Below are 21,492 nucleotides of genomic sequence, written 5' to 3' on the forward strand. Positions count from 1 at the left end.
TCGTTTCTTTGTAACAAACAAAACGATAATTTTTAACAATTTATTTGTATTTTAACTAGGTCTAGCTAACAATTTTTAAGTTTTAAACTTTGAGTTCCCAAGTTGAGGACGTTGTGGCATTGGGGAAGAGGATCCACTGGGGGTTTTCCCGCCCACCAGTTGACAGTTTGTGACTAGTCTGCGAGGTTTTCCACGGATTGGAGTGGGCGGAGAACTGGAAACTGGCTGCGGTGCTAATCCAGCGATAATATCGAGTCGATGCTGGTGCGATTACTGCGCGGCTGCAGCCGCGGTCCACCCAAGTAACTAATTGGATTCGCGAACTGGCGCTGCAGCAGTGAGTTTTCCAGGAAAAGCGTCGGCGGCGGGGGTGGGCGCGTCACTTTCGAGTGATGCTGTCGCATCGGCACCAATGGGGGTTTTCCACCCGGATCCTCCGGATTTTTCGCTGGCAGGGAGAACCCATTGGCATTTGTGGCTACATCAAAGGACTGCTGCTGCTGCTTTGGAGCCTCTGTGTCATCGGGCGCTTTGTGGAGGGATTTGTGTTCCTGTGGCTGCCGCTGCTGCGCTTTCTGGGGGAGATTGGGCATGAAAATGGCATCAGGACGTTGGATGGGATGCTGGATTCGGTGTGGCGTGTCGGGAAAAAACGGTGAGCGGTGGGCGTTGGGTTAGGAATTCCGGAATTTAGATCAAATATTTTTCAGGGTTTAATTCTATTTGGCTTTAGTCAAAGTGACGTTCAATGGACATGGACGGTAGTGAGGGGTTCATGTTTGCGTGTGTCCAGAGAAGAGATAAAGTTTTATAATTATTTAAAGGCTTTGAAAGATAGAGAGAGTGGATAGCGCAGGGGGAATGACGGTTATTCAAGCTGCATTTTCAGCTGGCAAAAGTTTATTTCAGTTTTTTTTTAACGAGATTTTGGCACCTGTCGTGATTTGGCACTTTATGTTGTTAATAAATGCACTGAACTGGCATGAAGGTGTACACATAAAACATTTAGGGGACTATATAAATAAAATAAGAGGCATAGATGCGTTCATACACAATTAATTAGTTTAAATAAGCAAATAAAAGGTGGTTTTATATACGAGTAAAGTTTAAAGTTAACTCGTTAATCAAGTTGTCTATTTAAGCAACTATATTTTATTTTAATAAACATTCATTTATTCCCTTTTCTCTAAGTGCACGCTTTGTGTGTGCATCTCCTGTATTGCATTCCGGATGGCGGACCCCTTCCAAAATCCATTTTGCTGCCCCATAAGCCCGGCCCCAAGGCTCCGGCCAACAAAAGGCGCCACGTCAGGAGTCCGGATGGTGTCTTGGTTACACGAAACCCGCCAGTCACTTCACGGAACTTTCTATGGCAGCTCCACAACGCGTGTTCCCGATTCTGCCCTCCCTATTTTCCCGCAGCAAGGGGCGTGGCATCGCCAGTATCAGACGAAAACCAACTACAAGGCAGGCGGCCAACGCGTTTCAGTCAAGTGCAAATGTGTTGGCCATGTGAATGCATCGCTGTCGCCTCCCAATGGAGGAAGTTAGCAAAGAGGTTGCATACAGGCCTGCTAAATATCCTAGCCAGAAAATAATGAGTAATTCAAACGAAAAATTTAAACTAAAATACGAACTAAGAGAGCTTAAATCAAAGTTAAAGCTTGTGTACTATTAGTTAAATAAAATAAAAATCAGTATAGCAAACAAATAGAATTTTGAGACACTAAGTAGATTACAACTCTCTGCCATGAGATATAGAAAAAGGAATTTAAAATTTTATTTTTCCCTGGCATTTGCGCTTTTCATACTTTTCCAATTCGCATTTGCATGGGACGACGTTTCATTTCAGTTTCATTTTCCAGCAGTTTTATTGTTCTTGGCCGAAGGTTACTGGAGGAGGCACTGGAGCAGTGGCAGCATTGCAAACAATAAGCAAAACTTGCACTTTCATCCAGCGCACTGACACTGACACACTTCCTTTAGCCCCTAGGACCTGCCACGCCCCCTTTCGGGGCTCCTTTGGCAGGCGTATTAACATTGTTGTTTCCCCACATTTTTCATTGCTTACTTCGCGGCGCGTGCATTTCGAATATGTTTGTATTACGACGAACTTTGCCAACTCATCGCACAAAGGTGGAAAATTCCAATTTATTACCTGGGGAAATATGTTGCTATTTTATGAGATATTTTACAAAATATTTGTTTTATTATTAAACACTACTTTTGAATAGCTAGAATGACGCATTCATAAAAACAATTGATATTTAATATAAGAAATTAATTTGAGAAGGACAAATTTTATCATTGAAAAATGTGATATATATTTAAAATGAAATTAATGTTTATAGTTCAAAATGCATTGCCTTATTTTTAATTTCCCTTTATGTACTAACTCATATGTATTATATTTTAACGAACGCACACAAATATATGGACATTCATTTTGGAAGGGTGGCGGTGGAAATATATATTTATTACACATGTTGAACAATGTAAGCACAAGTTTTGCCGGTCATTTGGTCGATGGTCAACAAGCAAATGCCTTGTTAACCATTATGGGCCATGTTTTAATGTGGCAACACACAAGCGACAACAACAAGAACGAAAAACGACAATAACTTTTCGCATTAAATGAATGCCAAGTGGCACTGAGACACACTGGGGCAGCGGAAAAGAGATGGAAAGTTCGGGAAAATATGGGGAAAAGCGAAAGAGCCGAAACAAAGCAAAGAAAAAGTTTGCTTTTTCAACTTTTCAACGCGGAAATTAATAACAAATTGCTTTAAGCCAGCATGACGATTACGTTCAGGCAGAGCTTTCAGTGGTGGCATTTTTTAAAATTTTTTATAAACAGTTTATAAATTTGAAATATATTAATTCGAGAACTTAATACCCAAATCTATTTTCCGTATTTTGTTTAAAATTGTTTAAAATTAAATTATTTATCAGATTTAACATTTGAATACTTTTTATCAATGCTATTAATATATTTTAGCTTTTTAATGATTAATAATGTCATCTCTATCCGCTCGATTGTTGCAAAAAAAAGTATGTAAACACGCGTATATCCTTGCGCATATCCTGATTTTTCGTGACCACGCCTTGAGCTCAGCATGGCCACCAAAAAAAAAAAGTTTTTCCAGCACAATAAACACTTCATTGCGCACTTGAGTTAATTTGTCAAGAAGGCCAGACGCATATGTTGAAATTATTGTAAAAGTTTCGAGTGCCAGCGAAAGATGTTGCTGCTCCTGATGGGTTTTCATTAGGCACAGTGAACTGGAAAGCGAAATTTTCTTCTATTTTCCAAATTTACAATAGCAATTGTTGTAGAAAATGAATAATGCATGCTGTTAAAGTTTAATGAAAATGCACGAAAAAGGAAACGCCGCAGATTCGCCACCAATGGAAACAAACAAATTGCTAGTAGACACACAAAAAGACGCAAAAAAGTTGGCCAAAAAGTAATAATTACAGCTAGCTGCCAAAAAATAAGAAAATCTGTACCTGTACCCATTTTCCGTGTTTCCTTTTCTGGAATTAAAATAAGGATTTTTCTGAATTCTAAGAAATTATTTAAATTCATGTTTAATTGCATAATCAAAACGTATGTACTTATAAATGTGTTAAGCTCTCGAAATTGTTTTCCCAGAGCTTATAATATCGAAGCTATTATTACTTTGAAAATATTTTTACAATAAATTTCTAAATTCAAATTTAACGCGTCAAAAAATGTTGATACCTATATAATAAGGAACTTAAAAAAGAGTTTATTTTTGTGCAACTATTTGGCAGCAGCCATAAAATAAATTTGTGGAAAATTGCGAAAAACGCACAGCTGCGGAGGGGCGAAAACCCTTCGGACTCCTTGGTGTCCTGCTTTGTTTTACGCTTCCCTTTAGATGAGCTCCACTCTCGTCGCCATTGTCCTTCGTTCTTCGTCCTGTGTACCCCCCTTCGTCCTGGCTCCTGCTGTTCAATAAAGTGTAATTCGTGCGCCACTTTCATGTGCATTCATTTGTCGCACCACTCACAGACACAGCACTCACACCATCGCAGCAAACAGCACTCCGTTGCACGCACACACGCACACACACATTGTGCTTGGCGTACATGGCGTATGAGTGACATTTAATTAAAATTTATGTAGTCTAAAAAGGCAAGCATTTTTCTACAACCCCTTTGGCCTGTTCAAATTTATGCAACGCCCCATTTTGTTTGAGTTGTATTAAATGTTCGCAGTTTCGCCGACCGGGTTTTTTGGTAATCATGTGCAAATTTGTTTTTACACCCATTACAAGTGCAGGTCGACGCCGACACTTTGCTCTCTGACAATTACGACTGGGCGAATACGTATACATAATCAAATATTTAAATGGGAAATTGCACTTTTGCCGGGGCAAAGATAAGATGTGAATGTGAGGCGCATTTGCCCCGTCACTTTGGCTTTCACAAATGACTGAAGTTTAATTTAAGTTTTAGCTTGGGTAAACTCTATCTTTTCGAGTGGATCTCAGATATTCTTTATTGTAAATGGGTAAGTTCGTTTACTTAAAGTGGAAAGCGGTATATTTATGAATTCAAAGGATGTTTCTTAGAAGGAATATGTTTTCACTTTGCTCCATTTATCCTCAATTAAAGCTTTTGCAATTTTCAAAGTGTTTTATTGTCTTAATAATATTTATAAATGTAAAAATCACTTTTGCTGTTCTTATACTAAATAACATTGTTAATAATTTCACTTTTGGTCCTTGGCCTGCTGTTTCTTCTTGCTTAACATCAGTTGATGGATGTGCATGCGTCGATAGTAAAGATTTCTTTGCAGATTCTTCTTGAAGAGCGTCTCCCTGGCCAGAATCTCCAGATCCTCGAAGCTGCATTGCCGTATATTTTGCTTGGTTTGAGCTATCAGCTCGCTGGTCAGGTGAATTTTGGTGACTGAAACCCGAGAGACATGGAGTTTTCTTCTCCTCAGCTCTTCGCGGTGCAAAAACATTGCGTATGCGGCGGTGGGTGACTTTGGTGATGAATCCACCGAGTTCTGGGTAGGATTCTCCTTGCAGTTATCCCTAACTTCCTTGTTTTGCTCTATGAGACACATCTTGACCGTGTGGTTGCTTGACTCCGTTTGCTGGTTGCATCAGAGTGGCCGGCTTATTTTATATGCAATCTTTTTTCCTGACCTGCCCATTCATAAGACCCACGGCCGCAGGTCAATCGGTTTCCCAGAACGAAAACTGACCTGAATGCACTGTTTTTTTTCGGCACTAATTTTTTTACAGCCAGCGGGTGGTGGTGGATTAAAAAAATGTAATCCCATTCATTACCTAAAAAGTGTCGTAAAGTTCTCGGGAGTAGCGAAAAAATACACCTTCGTTGGACTCATGGTCGCTAATCCGGATATATAACCGGATTAAGTCAAACTAAAATGTTTATGAGTCGAGCGCCTCTTCCATGGAGTTCTCTCATGCTCTAGCTCGTCCTGGTTTTTGCGGTCTCATCGAATGCTGTGCTTGTGTTTGGTTTACGTGTTGCTAATCCTTTGGCCGGCATGTCCTGGCAATTAGCGTCATAATGAAGCGACAGCTGAGATCCACGGCCTTTATTTTCTGGAAAATTCACAGCGAAGGGGGTGAAAACCAGACATTCGAAGAGGAGCTGTAGTTCGGCTGGAGGCCAGGCCAAATGACCAGCTGACCCAATTTGTAAACATCCAAGCCAAATATTTGACTTTGATCGCCGGCCAGAACCGCAACTTCTTTATTATTCATCAGATGGACAGTGGAACGGAATGCATTTTGTTTGAACGAAATGCTTGTAAATATAGTCCACTTAATCCATGCTATATATATTAAACATTTTTAAGTGGCTTAAGCAAATTCTATAAGTTCTTCAAACCAGAGTAGCCTGCCACATTTGATATCTGTTTGCATCCGATTCATTCCACTGTGCCTCCGCAATGTTGTTTTTTCATAAATTTATGCTTCGGGCCAAAAGGGCGATAAAAACTCATTACATTGACTTGCCTGCTGTTGATGTTGTTGCCACTTTGATGGGGCAGCCACTGCTTATTCCATCGCATTTTCCACCCAAAATATTTGAGAGCTCATTTTTTGGGTTTCATCATCGAGAAAAAAGGTTTTCTGGCCAACCCAAACCTCGTTTCTATGTGCGAAAATCACAACATTTTAATCTCATAATCTGAATTTATGTGCAGACTCAATTTCGTTATACTTAACGACATTTTATGCGGTTATTTTATGCAGTCAGGAGCCGAAACTGAAGGAGTCCCAGACTGGCTATACAAGCTCCCCTTTTTCACACCAACACCCTTTGCGGTTCAGCACTCAAAAAAATAAGGGGTAACTATTTAAGGAGTTCTAGTTAAGCGTCAAGCATAGCTTTAAGTATTAGGTGAAAAATTCGGAAGGTAAATAGTTTCAGATTTAGTTATTTTAGTTAGTAGCAGTTCAATATCCATATTAGTCGACCTTTTAAATACAATTTTTTCTTGCAGTGCACACTTTAAGTAGATCATATGAGGGAGCCGGTGCATGTGAGTCTGAGCTTCTATGAGTACTTGAGATTTTCTATGGTCGCACAAAACACATTAGTTAAAAGTACTGACCAACAAAGCCACTAACAAGCTGTTGGTAACCGTCCCCTATGAAATCTCCACCTCTCACCCCCATCCCCCCGTAATATACACTATTTTCCCCATTTTTCCCCCACACATATTGAAGTGCCATTATGTGAGCTTCACTTTTTCCATCCTTTCCGACTCCATAGCTCCTTGTTGTTGTATCAATCTCGACGACGCCCTTCTTTTTTGTTGTTGTCGCTGTCAGCATTTTTGCTGTGCGAAAGTTTTTTAATAAACGCATTTAAATGAATTGATGTATGGGCGAGTTATTCTGCGTAATTTCTCATCATTTAACATGAATGAAGTTAAAGTTGTGTTCTCATTTCCTGGCCGAAGAACTTTTATTACATTCGTATATCACACAGTACAGAATGGAATTTACAAAAACCAAAAAACAAAAAGTTGTGCACTTCTTAAAACTTAATGGAGGCAACTTTGCGTTGCAGCAAAGTTAATTTTGTGCTTAAATCTAAAAAGGTATCAATTTACATGTAAGTTTATGAGTTTGAAGAGGTTATTGCTAAGTGTGCACTTGAATTAACTACACCAAAATTACAAAATAACTGCTAAACAAATAGCATATTAACAATTACAAAAGATTCCAAAGCTTGCTTAAATTTATTAGATGGTATGAAGCATATTTCCCACTAATTAATAGTTTGGATTTCTATAGTACGAAATCCTTTTGTCCTTCTTCAAATGTATTTAAGTCAAAGTCTTAAATTCTTTGCCAGTTTCGAATAAAGTTGTTGCAACATTTGATGCAAAAAGTTTATGTCATTCTGTATTTTTTGAGGAATATTCAAGTCGATGGGCAGACAGTTTTCTTTATACACAGCAATCCAAAGACTTGCCTCTTTTCAATTTATAATATTTGTTTTGCCTTTGTCTCTGTCGCACTTTTGACTCGCTTTTATTTATACAAATTGCTTTTGTTTTTCTGGCTCTTTCGCTTGCTGCCTTTGTGCCTTGTTGGTTTTGGCCGGTTTCTTTTTTTGTTTTCTTGCCATCAATTCGGCTAAATATTTATGCTTTTATACATATTTTCAGGAGCCATTTTGGCATTCGTCTCGCTGCCACAGTTTTTTGCGACAGTTTCCCAGCTTCAATTCCTGGTGGTGGTGGCCCGTCTATTGACGCCATGGTATCCATTTTGCTTGCCGCCCGCTTTGCGATTTCCATTTCCATTGCTGTTGCCGCTGCTGTTTTTGGCCAAATCCACATCCGTTTCGGCCACGATTGGCGGCCCCCAAGAAACTTGTCGCCGCACTGTGGCCGGTCCAACTGCAGTTGCTCCTCCGGCTGCACCACTTCCTCCTGGCTTCCTCCGCTTGGAGCTCGACTGCTGCTGGAGTCCAACTCCTCGTTGAGACAGTTGTCGTTGCGGCGGCAGCTGCTTTTGCATTTCATGTTGCTGCTGTCAAAGTGCACAAATGTTTCGTATTGCTTTTTATTAAAAACTTTTTCGACTCTTCCATCTCGGGTTGGTGTTTTAGTTATATATTTTAATATTTCGCATGCAGCTCTTGACTTGATAGATACATTCCTCTTAAAAAATACTGTGTGATTAGTTTTGTTCATGCCATTCGTTGCTGGGTTTTATTGAATTTTTTCTTTTTTTTTGTTAATTAACATGCGCGCAGAAGATTCGTAAAGCTCACTTGTTAGTTATGCGATATTTGCATATTTGATGCTGGAGCAATCAATTGAAATTCACCAATTTTTCAATTTACCCTTTCAGACAAGGTAGGAAAAAAAATATTACCAGAATTATGGACTCATTCAAGAGTGAAATTTGAGTCGCAGCCCCCAAAAGCCAAGCTCATTTTGTTTTACCGCCGTTGTTCGTTTTTAAAGTCATTGTTTTGTGCTTGAAAAGCAGAGTGAAAGCAATGAATTTGCTTCTTAACCAGTCAATACAATTTTAATTGCAGCGAAATTTCACTTCAAATCCTATCGACTGTTATAAAATTCCAAACATTTCATGTTTTCTCGGCTTAAAAATAATTAATGAGCACAATAAATCAGTTGAAATTTTTCTATCCTTGACACCGCAAACCATCATCTCTAATCACCGACTTTTTCCAATTTATTTATTAAATTGTGGTCTGCGTTTAATTTACACATCATTAGCTCAGTTTGACTTCTTTGCCTTCATTAAGATTTATATGAAACTTGAGAAAACACGGGAAAATCTGTGTGATGGCCCCAACATGTGGATGTGGGTGCTTTTTGGGCATGTCGAACACTTTGTTGCTTTTGCTTGCTGCTGCTGCATTTTGTGGGGGCTTGGGTTTCGTTTTTGCATTCTAAGCTCGTAATGAGTTTCACCGCAGCATTGTGGTAGCTGCAAAGTTAAGTGCGTGCTGCGTTTGCGGCAGGCCAAAATGAACAGCGGCCAGAGGAGCGGTGGGCGGAACTGCTGGAAAATCTGGAAAAGCGTGCAAGAAACGGAGCAGAAGTAGCAGCAGCAGCGCTTGCAACGCAAGATGAAAGAAAAGCGCAAAGTCGCCCACAAACATTTTTGAATAAAAAGAAATTTGGCATGCATGACAGGAGCAACCTCAGTGGAATCAGCACGAGGAGGAGCATGAGCCACAGCCACCAGCTGATGCACTTGCACTTTTTGGGGCTGCTTAAACAAAAGATGCAGCTTCCAGCTTCGATTTTCACTACAGTGAAGCCAACTCAACAAGCACCCATAAATTCAAAATTAAAAACATTTCATTATTGAAGCTGGAGACTACACAAAAAGATAATGAATATTATCATATGAATCTTCATAAATTTATAGACAAATTAATGTATTAAGTTGTTACTTGATTAATTAGTTCATATTTGTTTTTTCATTGCTGATTACAAATTAATTACGTTTAAATTTGTATAACAAATTCAATAAAACATAATATATGATTAACTACAGAGAAAAATACACTCATTGCTATAAATTACCTAATTATTCAATTAATATTTTTCTAATTGCTTGTGAATTAATTATAAATTAATTATGCACAAGTTTATATCACAGCAAGAGATATTGGCAAAAGAACGCCCATCAGAAATAATATTTCAAAAGGCGTAATTAATGAAATGAACTTTTTGATGTCAAAGTTATTAAACCATAAAGACGCTTTTCGGATAACCCACTGTACCAACTCCTTCAAGGAGCAGACAGCCAACGCTCACTCCTTTTGGATGGCGAAACTTTTTGATTTTGAGGCAGGAAAAAAGTTTTGAGTGCGCTTCAATTTCGGTTGCTTTGCAATCAGGCTTGCGCGTAGACGCCGCAAGTCAAGTGGAAATGTGGAAAGTGGAAACCGGCGCGGAAACGGCGGGAAAATGTGGGCCGCCTTGGGCGGCAGACAACGCCGCACGCACTTTGCGCTTTGCACAACTTTCGCCATTTTTCGGGTGTCACCAAAAAAAAAAAAAACGCCATGGGAAAATAGAGAAGGAAAATCGTAGGAAAATTCATAGCCCGATTTGAATGTGCAGCGATTGTTTCCGGGAAAGTGCCGGAAAAAATTCAATTTGGCTGCAGCTTAAGCTCAGACAAAGTACACGCTAAGTAAGCTCAAAAGTAACATGCAACCCCCTCGATAGACACTTTTCCAGCTAAAACTACATGAAAGCCAATAAGTTCAATATTTTGCTTTTCCAATTTCCTCATCGAGAAACCTCTGGAAAACCAGGGGCGACGGAATAGGGACTTCGAACTTCGGTGAAAGTTTGTTTTTGGGCGTGCCGAAAAGTCGATGCAAAAGTTGAAAGTTCTTGCTGCGTTTGTTGCTTAGTTGAAGGTTTTGTCTTAAGTTTTTTGGCCAAAAGAGTTTCTGGTCACCGCCATGCATATACAATCCATATAAATCATGGTCAGGCACTTGATAAGCAAGAAGCCCGACTTGCCCCATCATGCTGCCATAAATTGTGGCCTGCAACAATTGTTATTCTTGTGACCAAAGTTCATTGGTAAAAAGCATGATTTTCCAAGCAGGAATTTCCTCGGTTTTTTTCCTCGACGCATACTCATTTGGGAAACGTCTTTTTAACAAAGCATCAAGGGCATTACTCGCACCACCCACCACCCCCAAATGCAGTTCAATTTAGTTTTGTTCGTAGGTATTTCAACTTTTGTGCTGTGCAGAGCGCTTTTTCTATTAAATAACATTTTAGACAATTGGCTGGGTTGCAAAAACCAAAGGGGAAGCGACTGCCGCTGGCAAGAAATTGCATTGATGCCGCTTAAGAAATTGTCCTGGCCACAACACAGCCAGGCGAAGGATTTTCCTTTTTGCCACGGCTAACAAAGGGAAAAGAATTGGCCAATATACAAAGAAAACGGGCGAAGAGAAGACATGAAAAACCACACACACACACAGAAATCGGAAACTTTCAAAGAGATGTAAAAACTATCAAGTAACGAACATTCAAGGGCCATTCTTACACACATTTAATGCTCCAAAAGAATGGCTTTTATCCTTAAACTTGAGAAGTTTGGAAGCGTTTTCATTGAAATGAAAATTAATTAAATAAAGTGTGGGGCAGTTTTGGAAATATCCTAAGCCTCTGGTACGCAACAAACTCGTATTAAGTCCTTTAAGGATATAAATACCTTTTAAGCTGATATCTGATTTCCAATCAACATAAATATATTCATAAATTATATGTTTATTATGTTTAAGGCTGAGAAAATTCAATCATAATCCGGTTAATTCAAATTCACATCACGCAAAAACTATAGCATATTTTTTGGGGCTCGACTTCGTCAGCCACCTTCGCTGCAATTAATGCATTCAACTTGATAGTGCAGTTAATCGGCTTATGCAATAATTGAGAAATAATTGAATTGACTCGATTGGCAAAAGCATTGTTCGGCCCAATGTCTATTGGCCTGGCCAATTTCGTCGCGTTAAGCCAATTGCCAATAGTTTCGCCCCCTTTACTCACCGCACCTCTGTTTTTTTTTGTGTTCGCTCGGTTTGTGTTAAATTTAATTAAACAGTCACACCATAAGCACATTCAATATCAACAATTAAAACGACACGCACAAAATCACATCGCCGTACGCAATGGTGTGTGTGCTACCATTATATTGTGATTAAATATTTTTAAAATACATCTGAAACTGTTTGTTGCTATTCAAATATGCACAACGAAAGCGTGGAGGCAAATATTTTCACAAGTTTTGTTTATTTAGTTTAATTCAATTAAATGCAATTTAATTAAACGGAACATTTTCCCAAGTTGATAATGGCCGCCAGGCACTTTGCAAAAGAAACGACACATACACATGCACAGTAAACAAATGCCACTAAGAATTTTTTTTAAAGATGGGTTACAGCTGAAAACAATTTCTTATGCTAATAATAACCATCATGATTATTAGATTAATTATTAATAAAAAGCTAACTACTCTTTGACAACTGAAATTATTTTCCTAAATCAAAAATTCCACAGGGATATTGGTTTATTTATTCACGGCTAAACAGACATTTCAATGGTCAATTCAATAGATTCCAATTAGCCAAAGAACATTAAATATGAAAAATTAATCATGAAAAAGAGCGGATTGTTCATAAAAAACTTATTTGGTTTTTGTTTGTATATTCCATTGAGCTTAAATTAAAATTGTTTTGTATGTTTACATAAACACTTGATTTAAGAATCAATCAAACATATAAAACAGTTGTTAGTAAATTCACAAAGTCGCTAGATTTGGATTTATGTACAAAATAAATACATAAAAATCATAAGATTGGTATATCTAAGTTAAGAACAATTTAACTAAATTAGCAACATTTTTGATAATAAGCAAAATAAACAAATGATGTACAAAATAAGGTCTGGAATTACTTATTTCATTATGAGTAGTACCCGATTTACTCCTATTAAATTCCCTTGAGCTGCAATTACAGTGGCCACCCGCTCGTGTGTACCCCTGATTGTACTTGACATTACAGCACTTGTTTATCCAACCTGACTGCTAATGTCCCCGTGGATTGTCCAAATATTAGTGCACGAATATGTGTGTTTGTCTTCGGGGATGTCCTTGCGATTGCAATAGTATATGATGCACTTTCATGCCTTACAGCTGTATGCTTTCTAGTATGTATCTGCAGGCCATTCTTATGATGCGCGTGTGTGTGTGTGTGTGTGCGTTCATGCGGTGTTTTGGATGAGTGGGTGGTTTGGGGTGTTATTTACATGCCAATGCCAAGGCCGCGCCCCTCAGCCCAATCCATGCAAATTGGTCTCGCTGATTGTGGCTATTGGCGCCATTCTGACAAGGTTTACTGTGGGTTGGGATCCCCTGCTTACCGGTAGACTTGGCACCTGCACCTGCACCTCATCCCCTCCAGCCGCCTGCTCCATTTGGGGCAACTGTCCGTTCTGGGCGGAGTTTAATTGAGATGATGGCTCCGCAGGCTCTGCTGGCGCCTCCGGCTCCTTGGAAGCTAAACAGGAAAAAACAAACCAAAAAAGAGTTAGTTAAAGGAAAAGTTATACTTATTATATTCTTTTAGTTTTTGAATGGGGAATTTGGAGAGACTTATGTGTAGTTACCTTTTGGTGGGGCAGAAGCATCGGTGGTGTCCTTTGCCATCTGTTCAGGTGGCTGAGCCTGCGACTCCTTCATTTCGCTGGCGGTTGTGTCCTTCGGAGGCTCCTCTTTCTCGCCGCTTTTTTCCACTACCTTCTGCACGGGCGCCTCATCCTCCTCCTCTTCCTCCTCTTCGATGCGCGAGGCGATGTCTCCATTTTTGGACAGCGCGGTGGGCGTGCCAGGCTGCGAGGGCGTGGCACTGCCGTTCTTCAGAATGCCCACCAAGGGGGCACCGTTGCCAGGCTTTTTGTCCTCCTGCGGCAACTGGGATTTGCACAACAAACAATCATAAAAAAAAGTTATCAAAATAATAAATTATATAAGAGATAGAGAGCGCTTGAAATATATCATTCTGAAGTTCAATGATATAATAAAATTTTAAAACCTGAAGCTATGCCCATTTTTCCCAGTGTCCTTTAAGTAATTTAATGCATTACTGTCTTGTGAAGCCATTACTTACCGCCTTGTAGGTATATGGAGGCAGGCCATTCCCCGATCCCGCCGTCACGCCACCCAAGAGGCCGGCCTTAACACCTGGCGACTCGTGCATCTTGGTTGCCTGCTCCTTCGACCAGATGATGTCCTCGTCCGTCTCGCGCTCGATGCGCTTCTTGTAGGCCAAGTGGCTGCGATACACCTCCAGCAGGCAGCAGATCACGATGATGACGAAGACACTGGTCAGCGTGAGGAAGACGACCTGCGTGGAGTCCTCCTGCTTGTTCTCATCGTACACGAATCTCGGTATGTAGGGGACGCGGGCTGGCGGCTCCTCCACCCATGGCTCAGGAATCTGCGGTGCACAAGTGTACAGGTAGAGGGCATTCATTAGCACAATTTGTCGCCTGGTTGCATCGGATAATCCGATTCTTGGACCGCCTAACAGGCAGCCGCTCAGACAGAAAAGGAGATCAAGTTCGTGGCATTTGCATTTGCTGTTTTCATAAATTTGTTATTATATATATTATCATATATTTAGTAAAAAATCCCATAAAATAGGGCTTGCTGCTATGGTTTGTTTACATCCCTTTAATGTAATAATATTTTCGTAATATTTCTCTCAGTGTCTACTTACCATGCTGACATTAACCATGGGCTCCTGGGTGGGCTGCTCGCTCACATCGAATTTGGCGTTGCACTGGGCACTCCGGACGCCCTGCGGATTGATGACCGTTATGTTGTCGGCACCGGACTTTGTGAATAGCATGTACTCCTCGAGTGGCTTCATAACATGCCCGTTCACCTGTATATAGATGTCTGCCGGTGGGGGCGGTTGGTTTACCCAATTTGCGGTGGTTTTCAGTGGGAGCGACGGCGGCAGGGGCAGGGGGTATCGAAATTTTCATTAGTATTGGTCATTAATTCAAATTGAAATGCAAATGTGTGTGGATGGCGAGTGAGTGGAAATTGGAATTACGTTTGCCTTCTTGGCTCGGTGGGATGGACTGGGCTGGGCTAAGCTCGACTGACTTTGGTCCTGTTTCAAGGACCCGTGGCAAGTCGTTCGTGCGTGTTTTATGCCCGTCCCGAAATTAGCAATAACATTTTTAATGCCCATCGGCAAAGTCCCACAACGCGGGTGTTTATCGTGGGGAGTGGCCATCTATATTGGCAATTTAATGGTATTCCCAGTAGGCTTTGATTATAATTAAGTTTAGTTTTTGATTAGTCCAAATCGTATAACTTTCTTACTTATGTTTAATAATATGAAATAACTAAAGGCGGTTGCAAAACTTTGAAATCATTAAGTAAAGTGCTTAGACGTATGTAATGACAAAACCTGGTAAATGGGATTATCTTCATATTTTAATATTAATAAGAAAGTTGGCCTATTTTGTGTAGCTATTGATTTTTACTCTCTGTACCTCGAACTTAATGTCCCCTGTTTATGACCAAAACTATTGATGCCTCTTTAATGGAATGATCAAGGACGTTTTACGGCCGCCCACATGTCGTGTGGGCGTGGCTGAGCAGCTGCTTTATGGGCGATGGAGGGGCGGGGATTTGGGGGAGCTCGGGTGAATTTTTAATCAAAGTGTTGGTCACTGTGCTGCGGTTTTTGGAGTGGCAGCAAAGCAGCAATTTAAATTTGAGCCACTGTAAATCTTGAGAGCAAAAACTGACATAATTTATGGCAACGACGCCACGGCCACGGAAATGACTTTTTATGGCAGCGAATAAATTTAATTTTTTGGTCAACAATGTGAAGCAGCCCCCCTCGGCGAGCACCAACTCCCCTCGCCAAACCAATTTCAAGAGCTCAGCTCAGTGAGTTCATAAAGTGCAGCAGTTAAGCAGAGGGAGCACTGTAATAACATTATTATAAACAACAAATTATTAATATATTTGGAATATAATACTATAATGCTAAACCCTACTTTTAGACACCTTTATGATACCAAGCCACTTGAAGTTTCAGTGACCCTTTTGGACATGAGTTTCTATCATACCAAATTCTTTCGGTGTACTTTATTTCGATTTTTTTCTTAGCAAAGGGAGTGAAGGGGAATGTCACTTGATGAGACCGAAAAGAAATTGATGGCAGAGGGGTATGAAATTTACGACACTCACTCGACAGGCAACCGCTGTAGCTTTTAAAGACGGCGAACCGCGAGTCCGTGCTGTTGATGCCGCCGATCTGGACGCGATTTGAGCCAGCATCGCCACCGGTGGTAAGGACACGTGCGGCGAACTCGGTCAGCGGCACCTGCTCGCGATCAATGAAGAGCTGCGATTGGGTGCCATTCCTGACGTAATATACCGAATGCCTGGCGCTGTTCAGGAAATTCCGATCGATCCGGGCGCCCACCGTTTGCCCATTATCTCGGTCCTCCTCCAGCTGCAGGTACCCGTCGGAGGTGATGGCCAATAGAAGGTAGTAGCTGCGCTCAGCCTCCGTTTGCATCAGCAGCATTATCCGATTGGTCCGCCTCAGGTCGAAGGACGAAAAGGCCAGTTGCAGGCGCACATAGTCAACGCGACCCGTACCAGGCAGTTCAAATTTGCGCTGCAACGTCGATTCGCCACTGAAATCTGCTCCTTTCTCCTCCGAACAGAATTCACCTAGGAAACTCGTGTGCTCGCAATCGCATGTCGAGAGTTGCTCCGCAAAGTGCTCCTGGCAGGTGCCACCATTTTTGCACGGCTCTGCATCGCACTTGATCTGGCAGTTGGGCAGCACACCTTCCTGGGCTGCAATCATAAGGAATATAATCCAAAACATAGCATAAGTATTTTTTTTTTTTTTTTTTTAAGGGAACTAATTCTATTTATTAAGGTTTCAATAGGAATCGTTCAGTAATTCCTCTGAACATAACCTAATGTGTGATAAAGATAAATGAGACCAAGTGGTAGTCTAGTTGTAGTTGTAGTTGTAAATGTAATATGTTATATTATCCTCCTGGTAAGGAGATCGCTGGGGTGTACCCTCTTCAGTCTTCGGAGGGAGATGGGATCAGCTAGGATAGTTGCTAGTAAGGAGCTAAGGAAATATGTAGAAAATAACCTAACACCGTGATTTATATTAATCATAGCCTGAAGGTTTTCTATCCTAATCTCGTTTAATCAACTGCTGCATTTCCCGGCGAACCCATTCAATTACCAATAACGAAACTTCATTGAAAGGAAGGCGATTCCAACTCAACGTGTTTACATTGACTGCGGCTGTGTTTAATAGCATCAAAGTCAGGTTGCAATTTCCGCGCAACGTGGCCGCATAAATCATACGCCATGTGGGCCTGCATCTTATCGCATTGGCATTAATCTTGGCGCGGCCCCAAAGTGGCCTGTTCTGTTGGCCATCTCTCTACATTTTCGCCACCGAGTCCCCAGCACTTAACGGAAATTGCATGCATATTAAGTTAGCCAGGCAGCAACCACAGATGCAACCACAACCGCAGACGACGCAGAATGGAGTCGATTTGATGGCCTATGAATTAGAATCCGAGCAGCAGGAGCCGGAGCAGGACTATCACGATTCAGAGGAACCAAACTCTATACCCGAAATGGCATTGGGGCCAAACGAAAATTGCACTCAGTGAAAATTGATTTATACTGCCTACTTACTAGGCGCTATATTCCTTTCATTGATATCCGCCAAGTCGATCAACTGCGCTCCGATTTTCAGGCCCCGCACACACCCGATGTAGCCTTCCAGGGCCGGTGCATCCACATTGGGGCGCAGCAAATTCGCCGGATCATAGCCGCCCACGTGGAACTGGAAGTACTCGGTGGGCGGGGCAGGCGGGCGGTGGGGCGACAGGACCTCTGCAAATAAACAAAATCAGATGAGAAGGGTGGCTATAGCTATGGGCTATGGGTGGTTTCGGGAATGGAATACACTTATGAGGAAGTGCAACATGTGAAAGATTCAAATAATATTACAAATAATAAATATCTTAATTAACTTTAAATGCTAAGCTAGAGATATATACCAGTATTCTTATCATTTTTGAGCGATTGTATAATGATAATGTTATTATATTTGATGATACATTTTCTAAAATGTAAATATTGCAACTATTTCTAACTAAAGCTGATGCCATATTATTTTTTATTTATAAGACTTATTGTTTTCAGTGCACTTGTTGGTTCAGATTGCTTTATGTTGGCGCGCATTTCTGTTTGTGTGTGTGCGGAAATGAGCCTTCATTGCCGTGGCATTTCGGGTTTTAGACGGTCTGCCGGACGCAGAGCCGGTTTCGAACCCGGTCCGACCAAGCCCGGCCGTTTGAGGTTTAGGCCCATCAATTTCGAGTTTAAGTTTGTCTAATTGAAATGTTTGCCGGCCAACAGAGCTCGCCAAACTAAACTGAATAGAGCGATTCGATGGCCGAATGCCACTATCTGTGCCCAGTGCAGTCCGACTGGTTAACGCATTTAATTACAAAAGTACTCATGTGTTATACTCTGCGAAGTATTGACGAAATCGTAATCGCATTTTGCCTCAAAATGCATTTTGAAGCGCCATGCCTCGACCATATTTCGGGAAAACGAAGAGTAATTATGATTAATTTTGCTGGCAAATCGCTGGTATTGAGTTACGGACGATTTGATTGATTTTATCCTTTTGCCAATTGCCGAGTTGAGCTCCATGCACCGAACTTTTCCATTAAATTCAATTTCAAGGTGAGTTATGAGCGGCTTTTGAAGTGCAGTGCCTGGGAAATATGGTTGCCAAAATGGTTGCAATTCGTGTAATTGAAGGGTGGTTGATTGGAAGGGCTTTTGAAAATGGTACCTCTATTTTAATAATGTGGATGCTTCGTGTGTTTCATAACAAAGCAATATATATAGTTTTCATATATAGGTAACCAGCATTAAGAATAACTGACTAAAAATACCCTGAGACTATTAATAATAACATCATGTTATACTTGCAAATGTAGATCAATTGAAAATTCCTGTATTGAATGTCAGAAATAGTAAACAAGCTAACATGCAAATACCGATTTGTTTAAAATTTGTATTTGTCAAAAAATTTGCATATGCAGACAGGATTATAAAAAATCCGTTCAGATCATAATCAACTCTATATGCATTTCCCTCGTTTAACAACAATTTCCGCACACTATCTACCATTGAAATGCCGTTCAATTTACATATTGAGTGAGCCAAAGCGAAATAAAAACTTTGAACGCTTTCAAATATCAACAAACTACAAAGCAACTCGTTGTTTTTATGCCATAGAGCAAAACTTTATCCATTCCGCATGGCGTTTATTTTTTCCAACAGTTTTCTACCGAGTTTAACGTCCACTTTCAAACACACACTGTTCGCCGAATAAAGCGAAAAAATAAAGGAACCCCTGAAAAGCTGAGGAGAAAAAATTCAAGTGCACATAATTTGGCCATCACACAGTGCACAGATTTTGTGAGGGGGTACATTTTTGGCATTTTTGCAGCTCAACTTGCTAAACTATTTGAAAATTTTGGTGCAACGCTCTTCGCCCCTTTCGACCAAAACCAAAATAAATAATTTTGTATAGAAAAACAAGGGGAGTGCCGCCTGGCAACCATGCCCCATATTATAACGCCACAAGAAGGCAAAGGGTGGTGAATAAATTTCGGCGTTGTTGGTTCAATAATCTGGAACGTTGGCAACATGGCCGTTGTTTGGGACATGAGTCAATGGACGCAGGCGTGGCGGATCGACAGTCTGCAGCCGACGGTCCGCTCGAGCGGTACAAGAACCACCACGAGCGGTACAATCATGTACGGTCGCACGGCGGGCGGTGCAAATCAATCCGTGACGAATGGCAACTCAAATAGTGGCGCAAATAGCGGCGGTGGTGCTAGCGGTGGTGCCCAGGGACACGATAAACTGAAAATTGGCTTCTGCACGGACCTGGACAAATCGGTTTTGGTCAACAATTTCGAGAAACGTGGCTGGCATCAGGTGAATGGCGATGATGATTGGCATTTCTATTGGGCCGGGGTGCAAACCTGCAGGAATATATTCAGTGTGGATAGTGGTTATAGGATGCACGATAACCAGATGATCAATCATTTTCCCAATCACTATGAGTTGTCACGCAAGGATTTACTGGTCAAGAACATCAAGCGTTATCGCAAGGACCTCGAGAGGGATGGCAATCCTTTGGCGGAGAAAACGGAATCCAATAACTCCAGTGGCACCAGATATCTATATCTGGACTTTGTGCCCACAACTTTTGTCCTGCCAGCCGATTATAATATGTTCGTGGAGGAGTATCGCAAATTTCCGTTGAGCACGTGGATTATGAAACCCTGTGGAAAATCCCAAGGAGCGGGTATATTCCTCATAAACAAACTATCCAAACTCAAGAAGTGGTCAAGAGAGGCCAAGGGTCCTTTTCACCCACAAATAGCCAAGGAATCGTATGTGATATCCAGATACATAGACAATCCACTACTGATTGGTGGTAAAAAATTTGATCTTCGTCTGTATGTTCTAGTCGCTTCATTCAGACCCCTAAAGGCTTATCTTTTTAAACAAGGATTCTGCCGTTTTTGTACCGTAAAATACGATACTAGTGTCACGGAACTGGATAATATGTACGTCCATCTGACCAATGTGAGTGTGCAGAAACATGGTGGCGAATACAATATCCTACATGGTGGCAAGTGGTCTGTGCAAAATCTGGCTCTCTATCTGGAAGGAACTCGGGGAAAAGAGGTTACGGATCGCTTGTTTGGAGCCATATCCTGGCTTATAGTGCACTCCTTGAGAGCTGTAGCTCCTGTGATGGCCAGTGATAGGCATTGTTTTGAGTGTTATGGCTACGACATCATCATAGACAATGCCTTGAAACCTTGGCTTGTGGAGGTGAATGCCTCACCGTCACTCACTTCGACTACAGTAAACGACAGGATTCTAAAATATAAACTGATTGACAACATATTGTCCGTGGTTCTACCCCCCGATGGAGTGCCCGATGTGCGTTGGAACAAGGTGCCCAGTGCCGATGCTTTGGGCAACTTTGAGCTGCTCATCGATGAGGAGCTGGCCGCCCAGGATGAACAACACCAGAACAGCAGCAGCAATACCCATAGTAAAACATCCAAGATGGGCAGCCGTTGGAAGTGACGAAAGTAGATTTGGGGAGGGTTGGGTTATTCAAAGCTATATATTAACTGGTTCTGGGAAGTGCTAAGAAAAATGTATGGAAATAAACGAATAGCAATAGTTCAATAGTTCAATAGTTGTCTTTGTGAACTCTTAAATTACATTATACAAAAGGAGCAAAAGTAAATAAATGCCATTATGAATTATAATATATTTAGTAGACTTACCTTTTTCCGGATTACTCCAAGGCTTGTTGGCATACTCATCCAGGAGCAGAGTTCCTCTATCGATGCTCACACTGCGCTCGTTTACATGCATCCTAGTTTCCTGCTCTCCTCGCACGATGGCCACTTGAATGCTTTTTAGGGACGCCATTAAGGTGTCATCTAGCAGTGTAAGATTTACAATTTCATCACCGTAATTGTATAGGAAAACAATCTCTCGGTTCAGACTAATGTACAGGTGCACAAAGTTATTATAATGATCGTTGGCATAAAGCACCAGGGCATTCGTGTCGTATGTTCGTAGATTGATCAGTAGATCTTGGTTAAGGATTCCCTTCAGGACATCCCGTTCGCCATTTATGCCGTGCATTAGGATAACAGGTGTGGCACCCACACTCAGATAATTTCGCATCAGGAAGGATTCCCGGTTGATAAATGTAAGAGCCTTTTCGTTGATGTCTGCAAAGAAAGGCGAT

The 21,492-nt window shown here is 41.1% G+C and overlaps 3 protein-coding genes across 9 annotated transcripts in view; 1 reads left to right on the top strand and 2 right to left on the bottom strand.

The window, feature by feature from the left end:
* Positions 1 to 26: 26 nt before the first annotated feature.
* LOC6610813 (contactin-associated protein-like 2) overlaps positions 27 to 21,492 on the bottom strand; it is a 57,627-nt gene continuing 36,161 nt past the window's right edge. For 2 of the 7 annotated variants that reach the window (XM_032719560.1, XM_032719559.1), the window contains exons 14-21: positions 21,020 to 21,475; positions 17,313 to 17,513; positions 15,819 to 16,439; positions 14,323 to 14,504; positions 13,711 to 14,040; positions 13,211 to 13,514; positions 12,965 to 13,101; positions 27 to 623 (exon numbers count right to left, since the gene is read on the bottom strand). In XM_032719560.1, the coding sequence (XP_032575451.1) occupies positions 234 to 623; positions 12,965 to 13,101; positions 13,211 to 13,514; positions 13,711 to 14,040; positions 14,323 to 14,504; positions 15,819 to 16,439; positions 17,313 to 17,513; positions 21,020 to 21,475 (2,621 nt within the window). In that variant the 3' untranslated portion in view covers positions 27 to 233. Of the gene's footprint in view, positions 728 to 3,465; positions 3,538 to 6,951; positions 8,064 to 12,964; positions 13,102 to 13,210; positions 13,515 to 13,710; positions 14,041 to 14,322; positions 14,505 to 15,818; positions 16,440 to 17,312; positions 17,514 to 21,019; positions 21,476 to 21,492 lie in introns of those variants that run through there. The other 5 variants (XM_032719558.1, XM_032719564.1, XM_032719563.1 and 2 more) reach the window with 5 other exon arrangements.
* LOC6610810 lies at positions 3,556 to 6,665 on the bottom strand. Its single transcript, XM_032719566.1, has one exon. The coding sequence runs from the start codon at positions 5,102 to 5,104 to the stop codon at positions 4,742 to 4,744; it is 363 nt and encodes a 120-aa protein (XP_032575457.1). The 5' UTR covers positions 5,105 to 6,665; the 3' UTR covers positions 3,556 to 4,741.
* LOC6610814 (probable tubulin polyglutamylase TTLL1) lies at positions 18,920 to 20,926 on the top strand. The gene has a single exon (XM_002035344.2). The coding sequence runs from the start codon at positions 19,350 to 19,352 to the stop codon at positions 20,811 to 20,813; it is 1,464 nt and encodes a 487-aa protein (XP_002035380.1). The 5' UTR covers positions 18,920 to 19,349; the 3' UTR covers positions 20,814 to 20,926.

This window comes from Drosophila sechellia, chromosome 3L (genome assembly GCF_004382195.2).
Source record: "Drosophila sechellia strain sech25 chromosome 3L, ASM438219v1, whole genome shotgun sequence".
NCBI lineage: Eukaryota > Metazoa > Arthropoda > Insecta > Diptera > Drosophilidae > Drosophila > Drosophila sechellia.